Raw genomic sequence first — 23,198 nt, 5'->3', positions numbered from 1 at the left:
ATTCAGTCTTCTCCCAAGCAAAAAGTCTTTGATGGAAAATGATTGGTAGGAGAGTTTGGAGGAAACAGCCTCAATTTCCTTACGAATAAGACCCCAGACCTTCGCTTGACTGGAAGACCGACCTTCAAACCTTCTTAAATTTCTCTCCCGTCAAAGACAAAAAGGAATAAGAATTAGGCCACAACTCCACACTTCTTTGAGCAGGGACACTGACGCCTTGCTTTTCCACCAAGAACTCAGCTCCAAAAGAAAAAATTGAGGCTGCTAACCAATGTTGAAAAAGATCGAGAAGAAAACCACATAAATTGAGCAAACGGGCACTAACAAAAAATGTGATGCAAAAATCTCAGCCCGAAAGCAGAAAATGCATCTCGAAGGGATAGGAATGCCAAACTTATTAACAAGATCATTAGTAGGTAGCATGCCATGATGAATCCTCCAACCGAAAACTGAGTGGCGAGGCAGAAGACATTTATTCCAAACCAACGAAAACCAAGGCGGCTTAGGATTAATTAATCTAATCTCCTCCCAAGCTGATTTCACTGAAAAAACACCTGCAGGGTTAAGAGACGAAAAACATTTGTCCTCCAGCGACGCAGGCAGAATGCAGATCTGCCTAACAGAATAAAAAATTCCTTTCAAGAAGTTCGACTCCACACTAGGGGGACACCATCGATCCCCTTGAATAAAATCCGCCACCTTGCTTCCAAACCCCTTTAATAATGCTGACTTGAGAGGGGACATTTTTGCAATTGACGACTGACCCAACAATTTATCAAACCAGAAAAGGATTCGAGACCCATTGCCCACAGCCCATCTTTCATTACTGGACACCAAATCCCAAAGGCGTTTAATACCAGGCCAGATTCAAAAGGATTTGTAGCTGCATTTTAAAGAGCCATCAGCTTATAAAAATGTAGCTCTAAAAAATTTGGCCCAAACCTGACTGCCAGTGCTTGACTTGACAAACAAGCTTGCAAAGAAAAGCTTTATTAACATCATGCATATGCCGAATTCCCAAGCCTGTTTCAGATTTAGGCTTACAAACCGAATCCCACTTAACAGTTACTTTTTTTCATGGAATCAGCATCCACTGTCCAAATGAAATTCCTCATCCACCTCTCAAGAGTGTTCACCAAAGAATCAGGCCACCAATAAATGGAGAAATTATGTACTAGAATGTCTAAAATCACTGATTTAACCAGCTCCACTCGCCCAGCCATCAATAATAATTTTCCTTTCCAACCCAAAAGTCGCACCTTGATTTTATCCATTAAGGGAAGCATATGCTCGTGCTTGACCCTCCCTTTGAAAATTTCCACACCTAGGTACCTCGTAGGCAAGGAGTAAATATGAATGCCAAGGTCATTAGAGATCCTATTATGCCTTCGAACAGGGACATTTCCAAAGAACAGCTTGCTTTTCTCCAAGTTCACCCTCTGGCCCTAAAAATCCATGTACTTAACCAAGAAAGACTTTAGGTTCAGAATGTACCTATTAGAAGCATTCATAAATATAAAAAATATCGTCAGCAAATAAAAGGTGGGCAGGGGTGAGAATCCATTGTTGGCATGTACTTCATGGTTTTAACCATTCAGGTCCATGTTTCCCTCTAAAGAGCCTCCCTTGATGACCGATCCTAAAAGGGTAGTCAGACTACCGTTAGCAGTTAATTTGTAATTTTAGGGTGTAAACAATGCCCCTTGCAACTTCTAAGGATGATACTCGTAAAGTCCTTATGGAGTTGCAACACAACTTTGAACCGCTGATTTCGTTTCCATCTAAAACAGTTTGTTAAGTGTTATTAGACGGTATAGTCGGCCTTTGGAATCCGTCCTTCCTATATATGTATTCCTTTTTCAGAAAAGAAACGTCTGGTATGACATTTGAGTTAGCAGTTGCAGGTGAAAGGTAACGTACACATTAATGCTTCCTTCATTTTGGCGGCGCTCCCGATTTCCTAGGGATTGAATCACTTTGAAACCCTCAAACACTGGTTTAAATAAATGATGCCAACGATTATAGAAGATTATCTTCTTCCTTTCTGGGATTTTCTTAGTGTATTCCTCTTCTGTTTCAATGGTTGAAAGTTCCCAATACCCTTTCACAGCATCAAAGGTGAGAGCTGAGATGAACTCTGCCTCTGCTTATTTTGACATTCCAATTGTTCCAATGCCTTTGACAACTCCTTCTCTCCTTGGAGAGAGTCAACTTCTTTCTTACTTTAATCGGTTGAAGAAAGAAAGAGGTTCCCTGCCTGGTGACTTCTTCCAGTATGAAAACCTTACTACATCGCATTCTCACTTTGTTGTTGGTCCACGCATTTTCTCTTCTACCAATGCACAGTTTGTTACTTCACTACTGGTTAGTGAGACCAAGCTATTCTCTGCAAGCATCCCACATTCCCCAACAAACTGCCTCGACCCTTTTCTCGTTTTTGGCCTACATACTTGCAAGCCTGGAATGCCTGGGTCGACAGAATGGTTGAATACAAGATGGATTCTTGGCGAAGGCTTGGTATAGCTGAAGCTATCAATCTATCCAAGACCCCAATCGATGCTAACAAACCTTTCCTATGAGTGGCTTTATGCTTCTGGTCTCGATCATCCAACACCTTCCGTTTCTGTTTGGTGCAATGAGTCCAACTCTACTGGATATTGGGGCACTACTTGGGCTTCGGTCAGGTGGGAAAGAGTTTCATGGTGATTCCCAAGCATCTTCCGAAGATCATGGGATTGACTGCTCCCAAAAAGTGGAGTACGTGTCTCAGCTCACTCATTACTGACGTACTAGTGGTGATGTCACAAAGAAGAGTATGTTGCCTTTCTTATTTATTAGATTTTGCGTTTCTTGATTTGTAGTCGGGCTAACAAAAAAAGGAGATCCTGGTACATAGTCGTTCCAAGAGCTACTTACCATAGAATTAAAATCGGTGTGCTCCAACTAGAAACGTTATAACGGGAACAGACAATTGGAAGGCTTGTGCACGGGGTCAGTAAAACACCACTAAAGTGAAATGTTCCCAAATATGTTTTATTCTAAAAATATATCATGAAATGCTCCCAAATATGGATTATCAAACACATTCATATCATTAAAAATAGAAACCCCCCACCGGAGCCGAATTCTAAAGTGTGTATAATTGGCACTCAAATTTTGTTATTTATGAATGGGATCTTCTTATTGACATCTCGAAAGGTGTCAAATAATTTGTAACCTAAATTTTTTTTAATTTTTATGTTAGATACACAATTTTTTTCTAATGAGGGTAATAGTATCACTTCTCATGCATTCTCTAAAATTGTGCACGAAATTGACAACTTTTAATAATGACGTAATGATTTGTCATTATCAAACTATTTTTGAAAATCCTTTTTTACTCCTATCTTAAAGAACTTTTGAGAATTAATAAGACAAGTGACAATTAAAAGGTGTCAGGTTCTAAATACACCTATTGTGGTGTCATTCAGGCACTCCCTCTACAAAAAAATGGAAGGTTTGTAGTTTTTTTTTTTTTTCATAGGTGGTATCAATTTATTAAGAGAGAACAAAAGACAAATACTTACAACAAAGGCCAAAGGCAAACCAAACTAGGCCTCAAAAACAGATCTCAAAGCTTAGAGAAGCAATAAACAACACAGCAGAAAAATAAATCACCAAAACATATTACAAAGATTTCCCAACTTATCTATTCTCCCACACTGGAATGGCCCTCCATTTTTCAACTAGAAACAAGTTCCTAGGCGTTCTTTTGCCCTTAGGGATAACCACCCTAGATCGGTCTTCAACATATGCCCGGATATCACTAATAATCATTGGGCTGGTCTTGGTCCTAAATATACGGAAGTTTCTCTCCTTGCATTTATGACCAATAGTAGCACAGAAAGCAATCATGACAATACCACCAATTGAGTCTCCCTTAAAATACTTAGCAATCCACCTAGCCTCCAAGCTGACATTACTCCCCACCCTTCTAGAAGGAGAACAAAGCTTCAATATACTTATCTATATCTGTTTAGTAAATGGACAGTCAAAAAACAAATGATCTCTACTTTCCAACCCTGCCCAACAGAAGCAACAATAGGGAGACACCAACACATTCCTCTTTCGAAGCTGGTCCTTGGTAGGTAGACCATCTACCAAACAATGCCAAGTGGTTGTTGAGTGTCTAGGAATACACTTATAGACCAAACGGTAACCGCCCAATCTATCATAGGAGAGTGGCTCCTCACTATATCCCAAGCTGATCTAGTAGAAAAGATGTTGGATGAGGACCCCATCCATATGATAGAATCTTCCCTTGACCCATTGAGCCAGCATACGCTGTCTGACTGGCCCCAAACATGGGCAAGATCTGAAGATGTAGCTGGGCCATGATTCCATCTTGCATCACTCAAACTGGATCGCACAGAGGCCAGTCTATTAGATCCTGCATCATACCGTATACGATCCCTAAATCTATTAAGCAAGACCCCTTCTGGATGCCAAGGGTCAAGCCAAAGCAAAGTAGAAGCTCCATTACCTAACCTGTGTAGAACAAGCGAGCTGATCCGATCCCGATAATGACTTTTCTCCGCACCCAAGAACAATTTTGGATCGGTTGGACTGTCCAAATAGAGTCTGTTTTCAAGTATCTATGTTGGACCCATTTAACCCATAATGAATCCTTCTTGGAAACAATCTACCACACTTGCTTTAGGATCCCAGCTACATTCATATCTTTAATGCGTTTTACTCCTAGCCCCCCTTTTCCTTTAGGTTTACAAATGTTAGTCCAAGAAGTGAATTCTTCTTTCCATTGAAGGGCCAGACCGTAAGAAATTAGAGAACATGGATTCCAGCTTCTTGATAACATGTGCAGACAAACCAAACAGACCAGAACAATAAATGTAATGTCCCTGCATAATAGATAAGATTAGCTGAAGACGACCAGCAAAAGATAAAAATCTAGATTTCCATCCTTCCAGTCTCTTCCTGACCAAATCAAACAAAGGTGCACAATCTGTAGCTTTTAGCTTTCCTGAGATCAGAGGGACTCCAAGATACTTTATTAGATGTTGAGTACCAGTAAAACCAATCAACACCATTAACTGCTCCCCAATCTAAGGATTAACCCCTCCAATGATTATTGAGGACTTCGAGTTATTCACTTTAGGGCCCGAAGCTAATGAAAATGAGTTAATGGTTTCCATCACTGTCACCACTGAACCATAATCCGCCTTCACAAACACCATCAGGTCATCGGCAAAAACCAAATGAGAAAGCCTCATCGCTTTACACCTTGGAATAAGGTGAATCCTTCTGTCCTCAACAATCTGTTTCGACATCATAGACAAGCCTTCCATAGCAAAGGTGAATAGGTAGGGAGACAGAGGATCTCCTTATCTAATTCCCCTACCACTAGCAAAATATCTTACGGGGCTTCCATTCACTAATACTGAGAACATGGGGGTCATTACACATATATTGCTTCACCCAAGATATAAACTTTGTAGGGAATCTCATGAGGCTCATCGTTTGGAACAGGAAGCTCCATTCCAATGAATCATAGGCCTTATGCAACTCAATCTTAAGAATGGCTGATGGCAGAGAATTTTTTTGAGCAACCCCCTTCACAACAACATGGCAAACAAGAATGTTATTAGCAATAGACCTTCCCTTGATAAAAGCCGATTGATTCAGGGAGACTAGAGTACCAACAACCATCTGAATTCTATTAGCCAGAATCTTAGAAATAAACTTATATAGTAAATTGCATAAAGAAATAGGCCTAAAGCCACTAAACCCCACGAGATGATCAGATTTTGGAATAAGACAAATGAAAGTAGAGTTTACTGACCGGGGCATGAAAGCATGGGAGAAATTTACATGGTATCCATTTTTCTATTTCTTTATTTAAAACTAGAGTCAAGAAAGTTACAAATAGACCCCATCACTATGAATTGATGCATAACTAAGTAACTATTCACAGATTGCAAATTGTTGTAAATGAATTGCATCTCCCCTATGAAGAATTAATTGTTAAGGATAAGGATCCGCTGGCATTTCAAATATTCAATTTTATTTGAATTAGTCAACACTTATCTATTACAAGCTGTTGTAACTAATTGGGTTTATCCCATTGTAACAGATACGAGTGTAACAGCACTTTGAATTCATGTTTATAAATACCATCACTACCCAACAAAGTGGGTAAGGTGAGATTCATCCCAATTCAATCCCACTAAAATATTGGTTGTTTGCTTTTGAAACTGCAATTTATCTCATAAATTGTTTACCCACTGTTCTTCAGAAAAATAGATCTCGTATTCAAGTCTTATATAATCTCACACCCAACTACTCTTTCTTCAAAGTTTTTGGTTGTGCTGTCTACCCTCTCTTGCGCCCCTATAATTCTCATAAGTTTTCTCTCCACTCTACTCTCTGTGTTTTTATGGGATTCAGTCCTCCTGCATCATGGCTACAGATGTTTGGACCTAAAAGCAAACCGCATGTACATTGCTCGCCATGCTCAGTTTATTAAGGATCACTTTCCTTTTGCCACTCATATTCAAAGCACACAACCACATTCAATCCCACCTCAACCATGGTTATCAATATCCACCTTTGATACCAGTCCGTTACAGATCCAAGAAACAACATGCACTTCATCTGATATGACTTCACATACTACACCTTCACCACCTCCACTCTCCCCTACTTAAGTTATTCACCACTCATTGCCAATGCTGATGTGATCCCTACCCCATCTACTAACGAACAAGGATCAGATGCTATGAATAATGTTGCAGGGGTTATTGCAGATCCACAACCTTCCTTGCCTCCTGATTCAATATCTGCACAAGCCCAAAATCATTTACTTGCAGTGCCTCTCACAAGGACTCACCCAATGCAACTAAGATCCAATCCAAGGCCATCAACACGTTATCCTTTGCCATCTGCCCACTTAATAGAAGGGCCCATTGAGGTTGAACCTACTTGTTTCACAGAGGCTGACAAACATGATAAGTGGCGGACAGCTATGGAAACGGAGTTCAATGCACTGTTAAAAAATGGAACTTGGAGTTTAGTTCCACCACAGTCCCATCAGAATGTAATTGGATCTAAGTGGGTGTTTCGAATAAAAAGAAAAGCAGATGGTATGGTTGAGCACTACAAGGCCTGATTAGTGGCCAAAGGCTACAACCAGCAGAAAGGTATCGATTACACAGAGACATTTAGTCCTGTGGTAAAGCCTACTACAGTTCAGACTGTGTTATCCTTGGCGACAGTAAACAACTGGGAGATGCGCCAATTGGATGTAAGTAATGCATTCTTACATGGAACACTCAAGGAGGAAGTTTATATGAAACAGCCTCAAGGATTTATTAATCCCACTAAACCACAGTATCTATGCCGGTTACATAAGGCGTTGTATGGTTTGAAGCAAGCACCAAGGGCTTGGTTTCAAAGATTGAGTGCCTATCTACTTACTTTGGGGTTTGAAGGATCCAAAACAGACACCTCATTATTTATTCTTAAGCAGGCCTCTCATTGTGTTTATATGTTGGTGTACGTAGCTGACATAGTCATCACTGGCTCTAATCCCACACTACTTCATCATACCATTACTTCTCTACAGCAAGAGTTTGCCATTCGTGATTTGGGGAAGTTGCATTATTTCCTTGGCGTGGATGTGCTTCAATGTTCTAAAGGTATTGTGCTCTCTCAACAAAAATATATTACAGATCTTCTCAAAAAGACTGGCATGGATGGTGTCAAACCAGTACATACACCTATGGCTATCAATACCAAGTTATCACAAGGTCAAGGGAAGCCATTGGTTGATGCAACAACATATCGTAGTACAATGGGAGCCCTCCAGTACGCCACATTAACAAGGCCAGACATATCATATTCTGTTAACAAAGTATGCCAATATCTTCAAACCCCAACTGATGAACATTGGCAAGCAGTCAAACGCACACTATGGTATCTTAAAGAAACTGTTTCACATGGCCTTCTTCTCACCAGCTCTACATCTCCCACCTTCAATGCCTTTGGCGATGCTGATTGGGCTGGATGCCCTGATGACAGATGGTCTACAGGTGGGTTTGCAATATTTCTTGGCAACAACCTAATATCGTGGTCTGCTTGTAAATAAAATACAATCGCTCGATCTTCAACAGAATCTAAATATAGAGCGCTTGCTAATGCGACAGCAGAGCTGGTCTAGACTAAATCCCTCTTACAAGAACTTCGTGTGCCACAACCAAAGCCTCCGGTACTATGGTGTGATAACTTAGGAGCTACATATCTCATAGTGAATCCATTGTTTCATGCACCCACCAAACACATAGAGGTGGATTTTCACTTCGTTTGTCACTTGGTTGCACAAGGCCTGCTTGAAGTCAAATTTATCTCCACTCGCGATCAGCTAGTGGATATTTTCACCAAATCCTTATCACGTTCTCGCTTTGAAATGATCCGGAACAAGTTGAAGATCATTCAAAGACCAACTTCCACTTGAGGGGGGATGTTAAGGATAAGGATCCGTTGGCATTTCAAATATTCAATTTTATTTGAATTAGTCAACACTTATCTAATATTGGCTGTTGTAACTAATTGGGTTTATCCCATTGTAATGAGATACAGTGTGTACAAAGACTTTGAATTCAAGTTTATAAATACCATCAGTACCCAACAAAGTGGGTAAGGTGAGATTCATCCCAATTCAAACTCTCTATCCGGCTCTCACATTAATAAATAAAATGTTTGGTGATTAGAGCAGTGAGATCAACAGTGAGTTGGTTTGATGCATCCTTTTAGCTTTGGCACCTACAGCAGTGAGAAACATGAAAGTAAAAGTTAAAGAGTTAGGAAGTCTATTAAGCTAATAAGTTTAGTGAAGATGTATATGTGGAATAGATACTTTCACCCACCAGTTGCAGCATGAGGAACCTCTACAATAAAAGAAAGGGAAATAAATTTAAATTAATAAAAAAAAAAATTTACAAAAGTTGAAATTATTAAGGTACTTACAAAGATTAGATAATTTAAAGGGAAAGAGAACGGGCACATCCCTGAATAGCCATACCTTCCCTAGCCATATTAATGAGCTTCTGGGCCGTGATGCTATGGGTTTGCCTAGCTACAGATTTTTGTAGGACCGGGTATAGTGATCGCCTCTGCCTGGTTGGTTTCTTTATAGCTGTTTCCTTCGTTGTAAGGGGCTACGCCCTTTTCCTTGGTTTGTTTTTCTTATTTCTTTCTATTTCCTTAATGCAATGACCCTTTAGCGAAAAAGAGAACGGCACTAGGTCGTACAGTGCACGCCACCCCTGTGCCTGACACATGGGTTTATGAAATGACTGTTGCATACCCTGTAACCCCAGAAATGACCAGAGGTACGGTGGTCATTTTTGCATGCGTCCCTAACACAGGGGTGGGTGGTCATTTCACCCCCTCAGTATTTGGGCGGAGGCCGCATATTCCCAAACGAAGAATAGTCTCCTATTATATTAACAAAAAAAAAAAAAAAATAGATCATAATAAACTGAAGGAAAAAAGTTTGGTAAAACACCAACTCAAAAGTGAAATTGAAAACTCTGTCACATATCACAGTTCATATGAGGTGGCGATATGTCATAAATACCCCTCTACCATTTGTCAGCTTCCAAAAGAAATTCCCTTATTGGTTCACCTTTTTTTTTAAACAAAATTGTAACTTGATGAATACAAAACATTAGATGCAGGATGGATTCCATCTGAACGGCTGTGAACCAGTTCTCGTACATTCACGGTGAACCGGTCAGCCCAACTCAAAACATTGCTATCAAGTATCAAGGGAAACATATATATATTAAATGCCGTTCTCTCACAGTTGTCTCATTTGCCATTCTTTCTAATTTATTTTGCAGAAGTCTCAAATGACGACAAAAGAAATCACAGATTTTCTTTGAAACCCCGACCATTCAACTGTATCAACTTGATAACAGCAACCCATGTAAGTCAGTATGACTGACGGAGTCTCATTCAAAATAGGAGTAGTTTCAAAAAAAGGCAACTTCCACCAAGTCTAAGTGATTATAATAAAATTCAAAACTCTAAGTATTGCTTGGGCGCATATGGATCCATTCAAACTTCCTACTTCTATAAAACCCCATTCATCTGTCTTGCTATTTCATCCAAGAATCATCATTGCTATTGCTTCCTAGTTTCAATACATACCCTTTCCTTCCATCTTAATTCATTTCTCTATTTCAGATTTTCCCACCCTTTAGATCGATCGATCCAGCGATCCACACAAGCAATGGGATCATCAGTTGGAGAAATCTATGAAGCGCAGTGCACTCAGGGTCCAGCCACAGTGCTGGCCATCGGCACAGAAAATCCATCCAACTGTGTTTATCAGCCTGATTTCCCAGATTTTTACTTCAGATCCACAAAGAGTGAGCATATGACTGGATTGAAGGAGAAGTTCAAGCGAATCTGTGACAGATCTACAATTATAAAACGTCATCTCTACATGACTGAGGAAATGATCGAGCAGAACCCCGACTTCTACAACCCCATGGCTCCAACACTTGATGCACGCCAAGATATTATGGTTGTTGAGGTTCCCAAGTTGGCTAAAGAAGCAGCTTTAAAAGCCATCAATGAGTGGGGGCAGCCCAAATCAAAGATCACCCACATTGTATTCACTACCATTTCTGGTGTTGATGCGCCTGGTGCCGACTTCCAACTCATCAAGCTCCTTGGCCTTTCACCCACCGTCAAACGTGTGATGATGTATCATCTAGGCTGCTACGATGGTGGCAGTGTCCTCCGTGTAGCCAAAGACCTTGCTGAGAACAATAAAGGTGCTCGTGTCCTCGTTGTTTGCTCGGAGTTAAACTCAGTTAGTGGCTTCAAGGGACCTACCGAGACCGACTTCCACACCTTACTTGGGCAGGCAATCTTCGCTGATGGCGCTGCTGCTTTAATAGTTGGTGCAGACCCTGACACTTAAATTGAGCATCCACTATTCCAACTCGTCTCAGCGGGTACTCGAATTCTCCCAGACTCAGATGATATGGTTGAAGGCCATTTACGTCAAACAGGTCTTTCAATCAGCTTATCCAAGGATGTAGCCAAAACTATTTTTGGGAACATCGAAAAATGCTTGGAGGAAGCATTCAGCAAGATTGGTATTAGTGATTGGAACTCCATTTTTTGGGTGTCTCACCTTGGTGGGCCGGCGATTTTGGACCTAATTGAAGGGACCCTTGGTTTGAAGGAGGAGAAACTCAAGGCATCAAGAAAAGTGTTGAGCGAATATGGTAATATGTCAAGCCCCACTGTGATGTTCATTTTGGATGAGATGAGGAACAAGTCTATGAAGGAAGGGAAAGCCACAACTGGAGAAGGGTTTGATTGGGGTGTGCTATTAGGGTTTGGACCAAGTCTAACTGTGGAGACAATCATCTTGCGTAGCATAACCCAGGCTTGAAGATCATACCAATTTATGTTGATTGTGTTTACACTCTGTTCTATGGGGTATTCTGTATGGATCTATATTTCTTCATTGCTTTGGTTGTTTGGTCCCTTGAGTTCTTTCCATTAACATTTGGGGGAGGGGGGGGGGACAAGCTCGTTTATGTGATTTTGATTTTTTTGCATTTATTTTTTAGTTAGGGCCGAAGGCCCTCTTACCTAATAAAGTTACTATATTTGTATTTGTTTATGCTTCGTTTGATAAAATACTAAGTCAAAATTTTTTGAAAGAACACATAGATGTTGGACTGCATTTTTCAATTACAGTGTCTATGGGGTGAACTCTTTGGATGATAGACGAGCTCTTTGGGTTGTTCTTTCTTTGATGGCCAGTCATATTAATGTCTCATGCGTGATCTTAGGAGACTTTAATTCGATCCGGTTTCAAAGGGAGAAGTTGGGAGGATCTATGATTTCCCAAGTGGCGGTAGATGAATTTAACAAATGCATCTTTGTTTTGGGATTGATGGATCTTAAATGGAAAGGCCAATTACATACTTGAATAATGATCAAGTGGGGACAGATCGTATATGTTGCAAGCTTGACAAGGCCAGGGTTAACTATAAGTAGCTGGATTCTTATAGTGTTGATTTTCTTCCACTATAAAAAATTTGGTTTTAGGAAGGAAAAAAAAAATTCTCCTAATGTGAATTTTCAATCGCTAAAGCTTTTTTGGGACGAAAATAATTGTCTTGCCTATTCTGTCGCCATAAGAAGGGTCCCAGATGCTAGCGACAGTTGAAAACCAACCGTTACTAATAGGTTTATGAGGGACAAGTTTTTTGTAGCCACAGTTATTAACCGTCGCGAAAAAACTAAATTAGGGATGGTTTTTTACTAGGAGTGAGATAAGGCCGGGTTGGGCTGGGTTTTTTAAAACCCTAGCCCAACCCTTAGTCCTCTTAGCCCAACCTAAGCCCAACCCTGTCGAGCTCAACCCAGCCCTGATTTTGACAGTATTCGCGCACATCAAATTAAGTTTGAACGGTACTTAACTTCTTCAGTATAAATCAGATTTAAGCAATCTTGGACTTATTGGAAAGCTATCAAAACAAAGCTTTCTAACAAATCCAAGATTGCTTAAATCTCATTTATACTGAAGAATTATGTTCCGGTCAAACCTTATTTGATACCATATCCGCGAACAATATACAGTATCAAACTTGGATCAAAACCACAAATAATATTTTAATGTTCTCTATGTGAAACTAATGCATATATGGATTGAGTTTTAAATGTCAAAAATAGGCAACACAACAAGAATCAGGGCAAACAAACAACTTCTGGGCCTCGAAACTAAGGTTCGAGTTAGCTTGGAGAAAATCTCAAGTTTCGACCAAGATATGGTCGAAACCGAGACAAACTTGTTTTCTGACTGATCGAAACCTAGTCGAAACCCGAGTTTTAGAACCTTGGTTTTGACACCCTTAGACACGACCCTTAAGCATGGGAAGCTACTATCTAAGAGCTCTCAACACCATATGAAAGACCATACCAAATTTGTCTGCTTTACCCCTCAAACTGCTTGGCATTCCTTTCATGCCAAATAAAATAAGCCACTAGAACCATTCCTGCACGCCACACCTCCTTCATAACAAGATTCCTTGCCTTGTGATTCCACCTTGAAAATAACTCAATAATAGTGACATTGGTAGTAATCCATGGCACCTCAAAGCACGCCAAAAGTTGCTCCAAATAGACCAATAAAAAACAGTCTAAGAAGAGATGAGAAGCAGACTCAACTACGCCATGACATAGGTCACATCTAAAAGGTAGCGGAACCCCCTTGGAGCAAATCATATCATCAAAAGATAATTTTCGGTGCACTATCTTCTAACAATAAATAGACTGCTTTTGTTTTTTTTTTTTTGTTTTGGCTAATGATCATTTGTATATAAAGAGAAGAAAAAATAAGTAAAAGATAAATATATTAAAAAAAAAAAAAAAGGGGAAGAGCAGAAACTCCCAGAAACTCAAAAATAGACTGCCTTGGCAGTGGAGCTTTTTGCCAGAACATCTGCACCGATGAGACTTTCAGGTTCCTTCTTTGAATCTTCTCTACACTAATAAAACCCTAACCAATCTCAACCACCTATCTAATTAAATTTCTATGATTGAGATTAAGACCTACTTTACTTAGGGATGTAAACGGATTAGATTCGGCTCGGATAGTGCTATATCTGCATCCGTATCCGATTAGCTTTCGGACAGATTCAGATAGTACTAAATGGATATGGACACGGATACGGATCGAATATTTTATCCGTTTACATGTAAATATAACTTTTCGGATAGCTATAGCCTATCCGTATTCGCATTTGTTTAGCTTTCGGACGGAGTTGGATAGAGCTAAACGGATACGGACACGGATACGAAAACGGATTTCAGATATTCATTTACATAATTACATCCCTAACTTTACTATGGGTTTATATAAATTATTCAGGGGCTTGGGCTGACCCATCAACCAAATAAAAATCTAAAATAATTAAGAATCCTAAAACTATGCCCATTTACATTAAACAATTAATCATATGCCAAAATAAATAATAAGATGCAATTTTGAGCCTGCATTAGTAAGGCGGTCAGTTTTGCATGTGGGTGGACATTTCATCCCCTCTGTATTTGGGCGCAAACCGCACATTCCCCAACAAAGAACAGTCCCCCATTATATTAACAGGAAAAGAAAAAAAAAAGGAAAAAGATCATAATAACCTAAAGGAAAAAAGTTTGGTAAGACACCAGCTCAAAAGTGAAATTGAACACTCCCTCACATATCACTATTCATATGAGGTGGTGATATGTCATAAATGCCCCTCCACCTTTTGTTAGATTCTAAAGGAAATTCCCTTATTGGTTAACCTATTTTTTTATACACAATCGTAACTCGATGGATACAAAACATTGGAGGCATGTTCACATTCACGTACATGAATGTACGAGAACGACTCACAGCCGTTTAGATGGAATCCAGACGTTTTCTTTGAAACCCCAACCATTCAAGTGTACGTATCCTCTTGATAACAGCAACCCATATATATAAGTCAGTGTGACTGACGGAGTCTCATTCAAACAAAGATGAATAATTGGTCCACAATCACTGCTTAACATGAATATTGATTAAGATGCCCTAAAACTTACTCAATTATTAATTTGTTTTATTACTCTAGCCTTCTCTGACTTATTTTCAAAATAGGAGTTTCAAAACAGGCAACTTCCACCAAGTCTAAGTGATTATAATAAAATTCAAAGCTTGGAATTGCTTGTCCTTGCGCGCATATGGATCCATTCAAACTTCCTACTTCTATAAAACCCCATCCATCTGTCCTGCTATTTCATCCAAGAATCATCATTAATTGCTTGCTAGTTTCAATACATACGCTTTCCTTCCATCTTAATTCATTTCTCTATTTCAGATTTTCCCACCCTTTAGATTGATCGATCGATCCACACAAGCAATGGGGTCAGTTGGAGAAATCTATGAAGCGCAGTGCACTCAGGGTCCAGCCACAGTGCTGGCCATCGGCACAGCAAATCCATCCAACTATGTGTATCAACCTGATTTCCCAGATTTCTACTTCAGATCCACAAAGAGTGAGCATATGACTGGATTGAAGGAGAAGTTCAAGCGAATCTGTGACAGATCTACAATTATAAAACGTCATCTCTACATGACTGAGGAAATGATCGAGCAGAACCCCGACTTCTACAACCCCATGGCTCCAACACTTGATGCACGCCAAGATATTATGGTTGTTCAGGTTCCTAAGTTGGCTAAAGAAGCAGCCTTAAAAGCCATCAATGAGTGGGGGCAGCCCAAATCAAAGATCACCCACATTGTATTCACTACCATTTCTGGTGTTGATGCGCCTGGTGCCGACTTCCAACTCATCAAGCTCCTTGGCCTTTCACCCACCGTCAAACGTGTGATGATGTATCATCTAGGCTGCTACGGTGGTGGCAGTGTCCTCCGTGTTGCCAAAGACCTTGCTGAGAACAATAAAGGTGCGCGTGTCCTCGTTGTTTGCTCGGAGTTAAACTCAGTTAGTGGCTTCAAGGGACCTACCGAGACCGACTTCCACACCTTACTTGGGCAGGCAATCTTTGCAGATGGCGCTGCAGCTTTAATAGTTGGTGCAGACCCCGACACATCAATTGAGCGCCCAATGTTCCAACTCTTCTCAGCAGGTTCTCGAATTCTCCCAGACTCGGATGATATGGTTGAAGGTCATTTACGTCAAACGGGTCTTTCAATCAGCTTATCCAAGGATGTAGCCAAAACTATTTCTGGGAACATCGGAAAATGCTTGGAGGAAGCATTCAGCAAGATTGGTATTAGTGATTGGAACTCCATTTTTTGGGTGTCTCACCCTAGTGGGCCGGCGATTTTGGACCTGATTGAAGGGACCCTTGGTTTGGAGGAGGAGAAACTCAAGGCATCAAGAAAAGTGTTGAGCGAATATGGTAATATGTCAAGCCCCACTGTGATGTTCATTTTGGATGAGATGAGGAACAAGTCTATGAAGGAAGGGAAAGCCACAACTGGAGAAGGGTTTGATTGGGGTGTGCTATTAGGGTTTGGACCAGGTCTAACTGTGGAGACAATCATCTTGCGTAGCATAACCCAGCCTTGATGATCATACCAATTTATGTTGATTGTGGTTACACTCTGTTCTATGGGGTATTCTGTATGGATCTATTTTTTGTGCCTTCATTGCTTTGGTTGTTTGGTCCCTTGAGTTCTTTCCATTAACATGCGGGGGAGGGGGGGGGGGACAAGCTCGTTTATCTGATTTTGGTTTTTTGCATTTATTTTTTAGTAAGGGCCGAAGGCCCTCTTACCTAATAAAGTTACTATTTTTGTATTTGTTTATGCTTCGTTTGATAAAATACTAAGTCAAAATTTATTAAAAGAACACATAGATGTTGGACTGCATTTTTCAATTATAGTGTCTATGGGGTGAACTCTTTGGATGGTAGACAAGCTCTTTGGTTTGTTCTTTCTTTGATGGCCAGTCATATTAATGTCTCATGGGTGATCTTAGGAGACTTTAATTCGATCCGGTTTCAAAGAGAGAAGTTGGGAGGATCTATGATTTACCAAGTGGCGGCAGATGAATTTAACAAATGCATCTTTGATTTGGGATTGATGGATCTTAAATGGAAAGGCCAGTTCCATACTTGAATAATTATCAGGTGGGGACGGATCGTATATGTTGCAAGCTTGACAAGGCCATGGTTAACTATAAGTAGCTGGATTCTTATAGTGTTGATTTTCTTCTACCATAAAACATTGGGCTTTTGGGAATGAAAAAAAAATTGACCTAATGTGAATTTTCAATTGCTAAAGCTTTTTTGGGACGAAAATAATTGTCTTGCCTATTCTATCTCCATAAGAAGCGTCCCAAATGCTAGCGACATTTGAAAACCAACCGTTCCTAATAGGTTTTTGAGGGACAATTTACTTTTAGGCACAGTTATTAACCGCCGCAAAAAAAAACTAAATTAGGGATGGTTTTTTACTAGGAGTGAGGCAGGGCCGGTTGGGCTGGGTTTTGTAAACCCTTATCCCAACCCTGAGTCCTCTTAGCTCAACCCAAGCCCAACCTGGCCCTAGGTTGGGTTGAGATATCTCAACTCAGTCCCAACCCTGTCGAGCTCAACCCGACCTTGATTGATTCTAATCGGGCCGGGTTGGGCCAGGTTAGCCCAGATTGACCCTGATTTTTTCTAGGGCTTGGTTGGCCCTGATTAACAAGTCTCATGTGATTGGGTATTGGTTTGTTTAATACTCAATCGACTATTAGACTTTTCTTTTGGTTAGAAAACTTAGCCTAATCTTAAAATCTAAATACTTTTGTTCGATAGATAATTAGATACTAAACAAAAATTGCAAAATATAATCAATAAATTGTAAAGCATAACCTAACACAGGGTCGGGCCGGCCTGGGCTTAGCCCGAGGCCTCAACCCTGTCCCAGCCCGACCATGACCTCGGGCCTTAAAATTACAACTCTACCCACCCTAATGGTTGAAAAATCCAGCCCGGGCCCTGTTCAGGCTTAGGGTGGGCTCGGGCTGATAGGGCCAAACTTACACCCCTATTTTTTACCATCACTATAATGTTTATTTTAGAGACAGAATTTTCTATCTAAATTCTGGAATTTTGTTCATTAGAGACAGAAATTTTCGTCTTTCTAAAGTTTTATAGGTAAAAAAATGGGGCGATGTTCTCTGCACCGCAGCACACAAGGGTTGTGATACCTCGTACCCAATTAAATTTATAAAGCACTTGTTCGTACTACCAGATGTTGACACTTCAATGGTACCCATGGATGGGTATGTTTACCTGAATGTGAGACCTTAGAATTTTAAATAATTTTATAGATAGCATAGTATTTAATTTGTTTAAGATTTATTTTAAAAATATGTAATTAAGTAATAATTCACGTTTTCATTTGAATTAATTGGGATTTATAGATTTTACTATAGCTTAGTTATAGTCAATGGGGGTCCTATTAGTTAATTTAGTAATTGGATTTATTTGGCTCAAAATGAACAACAAGGGGTCTAAGGACCAAGGGGTTCACCTTTGGCCCAAAAGATCAAAGTATGGTTTAAGAGAATGATGTAGTAATACAAGGGTAATATGGGAACAACAAGGCAGATTAGCGCTAGAAATGGGAAATAAAAAGGAGGAACGGATTTGAAGGGAGGGGGAAAGTTGAAAAAAAAAACTTTTTGGATCATATTTAGCTATTTTGAGCATGTGCATAAAATTTTGTTCAAATCCAATTTCATTTGGGCCTTGATTGGTGCAAAGAATCTTTTTGGGTTTCGCACACTTAATGAGCATTTTTTGCTACTTTCCCAGAAAAATTTGACCTTGTTCGCCATATGGATGAAAATTGCTCGAGGAATGCTTCATGGCGATATAAGGATGCGAGTGTTGTGAACAAGGATCTCCATCTGTGGAGCAAGGCAGTGGTGGGATTCTTTGTAGGTCGCAAGCCATCCTTTGAATTCATCAAATCCACCCTTCCGAAGCTGTGGCGCTTGTCTGAGTACGTCGTCATCAATGCATTAGATAACGGCTACCTTATATTCCAATTCAGCCTCGATGAAGATAAGATCAAAGTCTTGGAAGAAGGACCTTGGAGTTTGGCAAGGAGACCTCTGATTGTTAGACCGTGGAAACCCGATTTGCCTCTGAAGGAGATGGAGTAAAATCCATCCCTGTTTGGGTATGCCTCTCTACGCTTCCATTCCACCTCTGGACCTCTGCTGGTCTCAGCTTGATAGGTAGTGCTCTTGGTGTACCTTTGTATTCTGATAACATCACCCTCTCAAAAGATCGTCTCTCATACGCTCGGATTTGTGTCCAGATAAAAGCCATGACGGAGCTCCTATAGTCCATTACTGTTTGCCCTGAGGGAGGTACCAACTTTGAACAAGAAGTTTACTTTGAATGGTTGCCTCCAAGATGTGAGACGTGCTGCTCCTTTGGCCACTCAGCTGTTCATTGTGGCAAGGTCATTGTAGGTCAAATGACTTGTCGTTCAGGCTCCTAGAATGGCAGAAGATCGGGTCATAACTCAATCCAGCCTATTGGTAATTGAGTTAGAACCTAAGGTTTGGATCTCAGCCCTAGCCGGAAGGGATGCAAGGTCCGACCATGGAGGGTGTCTCCTCCGCTGACCTCCCCTCTTCAATGCCCGAGGTCCCTGCCACCACTGCTTCAGGCCCTTTTCTTGAGGCTCCCTCTACTACAGTGCATGCAGGTCTGAACTTAGCACACTCTAAGCTTTCATCCACTCTGCTGCTTTGTTCCAACACAACTGTCGTGTTGCGTCAGAAAATCGTTCAAGGATCCTTTCGAGTGCCGTAACCTGCAAAAGAACCAGGGGATGACAAAGGACAACCGGTGTGGTTCTGGCCTAGGACTCTCCGATGCCAAAGTCAGATCTCCTGAGCAAACAAATGAATAATAGTATTCAAGATGGGCTGATGGGGTAGGGTACCTTCCCTTTTATAGTAGAGTGTGGCGGTGTGAAGAGTCCCAATTGATGTAGAGTGGCCTTTATAGTCGATAGAGTCCCTGAGTAGCAGGGTTCATCCTTGACTGGTTGTCTTCCCGTGAAATTTGGTGTCACGATAAACCTGGTAGTCGTCTTCCTGAGAGACGTAGTGTCATGATAGACTTGGTATCCTTGATGGATAGACCTATCTACGTGGTAGATGAGGTTCTCGGAGTATGAGTCCATTTAGACTACGTGATTGATAAGCGGTGGCCTAGAGTCCTTCGTGATGTGATCTGTTTTGCTGATGATGGTAGTTGTTGCCGTGTTCAATGGAGACCATGCCCAAAGGGGTTCATCCCTGGGGTAGACTACGCCCAGGATGACCGCGACCGAGGTCTTCAATCAGAGCCAGGGGAAGTTGGCGCCCGGGGCCTTCAGTCCGCGCCCAGGCAATCCTCGCCCAGGGTAGTCGATGCACGGGGTCTTAGGTCAACGCCCAGGCAGTCCGCAGCTAGGGTTCAATCCGCTCCCGGGGTTCAGTTCTCTCCCAGGGTAGTTAGCGCCTGGGGTCTTCAGTCCGTGCCCAGGCAATCCACTCTCGGGGTAGCCGGCGCCTGGGATCCTCAGTCCACACCCATGGTTCGGTCCGTGCCCGGGGTTCAGTCTGCACCCAGGGTAGTTGGCGCCCGGGGTCTTCAGTCCGCGCCCAAGCAGTCAGCGTCCGGGGTTCAATTCACGCCCAAAGCAATCCGATGTGGTTCGAATCTCTCCTTGGTTCGCCTGTTTGGTTCTGGTCCTGAGCTGGTCCCCCTTCTTGGGCTAGGACACGTGGCGATCCCTAAGTAGTCAGGGGTGATTTTGGGTTTATCATTTGCCCCCCACTCTCTTGGAACGGAGTGCTCAAGAGAGTAGACTTTGCATTTTTGCTTTGAGCCTTGGTGGTTGTCGAACCTTGGTGGCTTCAAGCCTTGGTGGTCTATGGACCTTGGTGGCCTTGTACCCTGGTAGTCTTCAGCCCTTGGTGGCCAACAGGCCTTAGTGGTCTATGGACCTTGGTGGTCTACGGACCTTAGTGGCATTGCGCCTTGGTGGTCTACGGACCTTGGTGGCCAACGGGCCTTGGTGGCAGTATGCCTTGGTGGTCTATGGACCTTGGTGGCCAACGGGCCTTGGTGGCATTATGCCTTGGTGGTCTACGGACCTTGATGGCCAACGGGCCTTGGTGGCATTGCGCCTTGGTGGCCAACGGGCCTTGGTGGCATTACGCCTTGTTGGTCAACAGACCTTGATGGCCAACGGGCCTTGGTGGCATTACGCCTTGGTGATCTACGGACCTTGGTGGCCAACAAGCCTTGGTGGCAGTACACCTTGGTATTCGAACCATCTCGAACTCCACGAACTTCCCAGACTCTGCCTCTAAACCTCAAACTCGTCACAAATATGACGTCTCATACTTCCCCCCCTTTTTTTTTTGAACCTTCGTGAACTCTGACCTTGGACTTCGGACCTCGATCCTCGAACCTCGAACCTTCGTAAACTCTGACCTTGGACCTCAGACCTCGATCCTTGAACCTCGAACCTTGAACCTTCTTGAACTTTGATCTTGGATCTCAGACCTCGATCCTCGAACCTCAAACCTTTGTGAACTTTGATCTTGGACCTTGGACCTCGATCCTCGAACCTTGAACCTTCTCGAACTTTGACCTCGGACCTTGGACCTCGATCCACATCCATGCCCATGGCTTGTCGATCGCGGTCCTTGGCTGTGGCCAAAGACCCCCTTCTTATTTATCTTTTTTTTCTCTCTTGCTTTTCCACTTTTTGCTTTTTTGCATCTTCCACTTTTGCTTGGGCTTTGAGCTTGGTTGCTATTCATTGTGCCCCCCATGTATTTGTTCCTGGGTCACAATGAACAGTAGTGTCCTCTACTTGTTTGCTTGATTCCATTTGGCTATTAGCCTTGCCTTGGTGGCTTACTTAGCATCGTGCGCACGGTCTTGCCCATTGTGCTATGCTTTTATCACTTGTGCCTCGACCCTTGTTCGTCTTCCTAGGTGTGTGCCCAAGCTTTGTCTACGCTTGTACCCGACCGCTCCTGTGCTCAACAACGCTTGACCCTTGATCTGTGGCCAAGTCTCAATCCGCGCCTGGGCCTCGATCTACGTCCAAGCTTTCGATCTATGCCCAGTGCTTCGATCCACGCCCAAGCTTCGATCCTCGCCCAATGCTTCAATCCACGCCAGAGCTTTGATTCCCGCCCAATCTTCGATCGGCGCCTGAGCTTTCGATCCGCCCCCGGCTCCGATCAACGTCTAAGCTTCGATCGATACCCGAGCTTTCGATCCGTGCCCCAGCTCTGGTCCGCATCCAAGCTTCGATCGGCGCCCGAGGCTCCGATCCACGCCCAGTCTATGCTTTGGACCATGCCTGGTATGCGTTGTCCTTTCCTTCTCTCTCTCTCTTTTTTTGTTTCCTGCCTTTATCTTTTACTTTTGGGCGGTGTCCATTGATGGATGGTGCCCACTCATGAAATTTTTTTTGTTTTTTTTCACTCTTTGCCTAAGGGGTTGATGCCCATAAGCCATGGCCTTTGGCTGTGGTCTCTTGGTCGTGGCCACTCTTTTTTTTTTTTTTTGATAGGTGATGCCCATTGATGACGACCATAGCCCTTTGGCTGTGGCATCTTGGTCGTAGTCTTTTAGCCGTGGTCTCTTATCCGCGGTCATTGGCGGTTGTCCTCGGACCTCAACCTCTTGCTTTCTTTACAGTCGTCCGACGCTGATCACTTGTTATCCTGTAGCTTGGTATCAATCACCTTCTTCCGAGCCTGTAGTGCCTCAGCCATTTTGGCAAACTCGTTACACCTCTCCAGACGCTCCTTCATGGTCCTGGTCTCATGTCGCGCCAGGTCCTTAATCAAGTCCAGGTCTCTGATACCCCCAGCCAAGGCTGCATGTTGGGTCTGGTCGTCTAAGTCTCTTACCTCCAAGGACTCCTTGGTGAACCTGGTGACGTACTCCCTAAGGGACTCCCCAGGGTTCTGTACCACATTTAGTAGATTGACTGTGGTCCTCTTCTGCTTGACGCTGCTCTGGAAGCGGGTGACGAACTGTCCAAATAACTTTGCAGATGAACTTATTGACCTCGGTCGTAGTTTGGAAAACCATGATGTAGCTGCACCCTTGAGGGATGCAGGGAGCGCTCGGCAGGAGACCACGTCTGATCCCCCATATAAAGTCATCATCCTATTGAAGTAGTTGATGTGGTCATTGGGGTCCGTGGTACCACTGTAGAGTTCGAAGGTGGGTAGCCCGAACCTAGAGGGGAGTGTGGCTGCCATGATCTCTGCCGAGAATGGATGTTGCCCAGGTATTGAGGGTGTCTCGTCGTTGGTCTGCTTCTTCAATCCTTCTAGCTTCTCATCTAAATCTCAGAGTCTCTTGTCTAGCTCCTCTTCTCGCGACTGTCCCTCACGTCTGGCTGGATGTTCACTGCGACCTCACTCTCGACCTCTCCTTGAAGTTTCCCCCATCTTGAGTGTTGGCGGGATGGCGAATGGTCATGTCGTGATGACCCCTGGCGTGAACGTGAGGGGCTTTCTTCTCGATAGGTCTGGCTCTGCCCTGGTGTGTGACTTCCTCCTAGTCGACCTTGGAACACCGAC

The 23,198-nt window shown here is 42.5% G+C and overlaps 2 protein-coding genes and 1 pseudogene across 2 annotated transcripts; all 3 read left to right on the top strand.

Moving 5' to 3' along the window:
* Positions 1–6,775: 6,775 nt before the first annotated feature.
* Positions 6,776–7,165, top strand: LOC122672442 (uncharacterized mitochondrial protein AtMg00820-like). The gene has a single exon (XM_043869916.1). The coding sequence runs from the start codon at positions 6,776–6,778 to the stop codon at positions 7,163–7,165; it is 390 nt and encodes a 129-aa protein (XP_043725851.1).
* A 3,126-nt stretch (positions 7,166–10,291) lies between these two features.
* LOC122671925 lies at positions 10,292–11,470 on the top strand (annotated as a pseudogene).
* Positions 11,471–14,958: 3,488 nt separating this feature from the next.
* Positions 14,959–16,148, top strand: LOC122672441 (chalcone synthase 2-like). Its single transcript, XM_043869915.1, has one exon. It carries the CDS (start codon positions 14,973–14,975, stop codon positions 16,146–16,148), a length of 1,176 nt encoding a protein of 391 aa, XP_043725850.1. The 5' UTR covers positions 14,959–14,972.
* Positions 16,149–23,198: the final 7,050 nt, after the last annotated feature.

This window comes from Telopea speciosissima, chromosome 8 (assembly GCF_018873765.1).
Source record: "Telopea speciosissima isolate NSW1024214 ecotype Mountain lineage chromosome 8, Tspe_v1, whole genome shotgun sequence".
Classification (NCBI taxonomy): Eukaryota; Viridiplantae; Streptophyta; class Magnoliopsida; order Proteales; family Proteaceae; genus Telopea; species Telopea speciosissima.
Note: the sequence above shows the minus strand (reverse complement) of the source record. Positions and strands in the feature narration are given on the sequence as shown.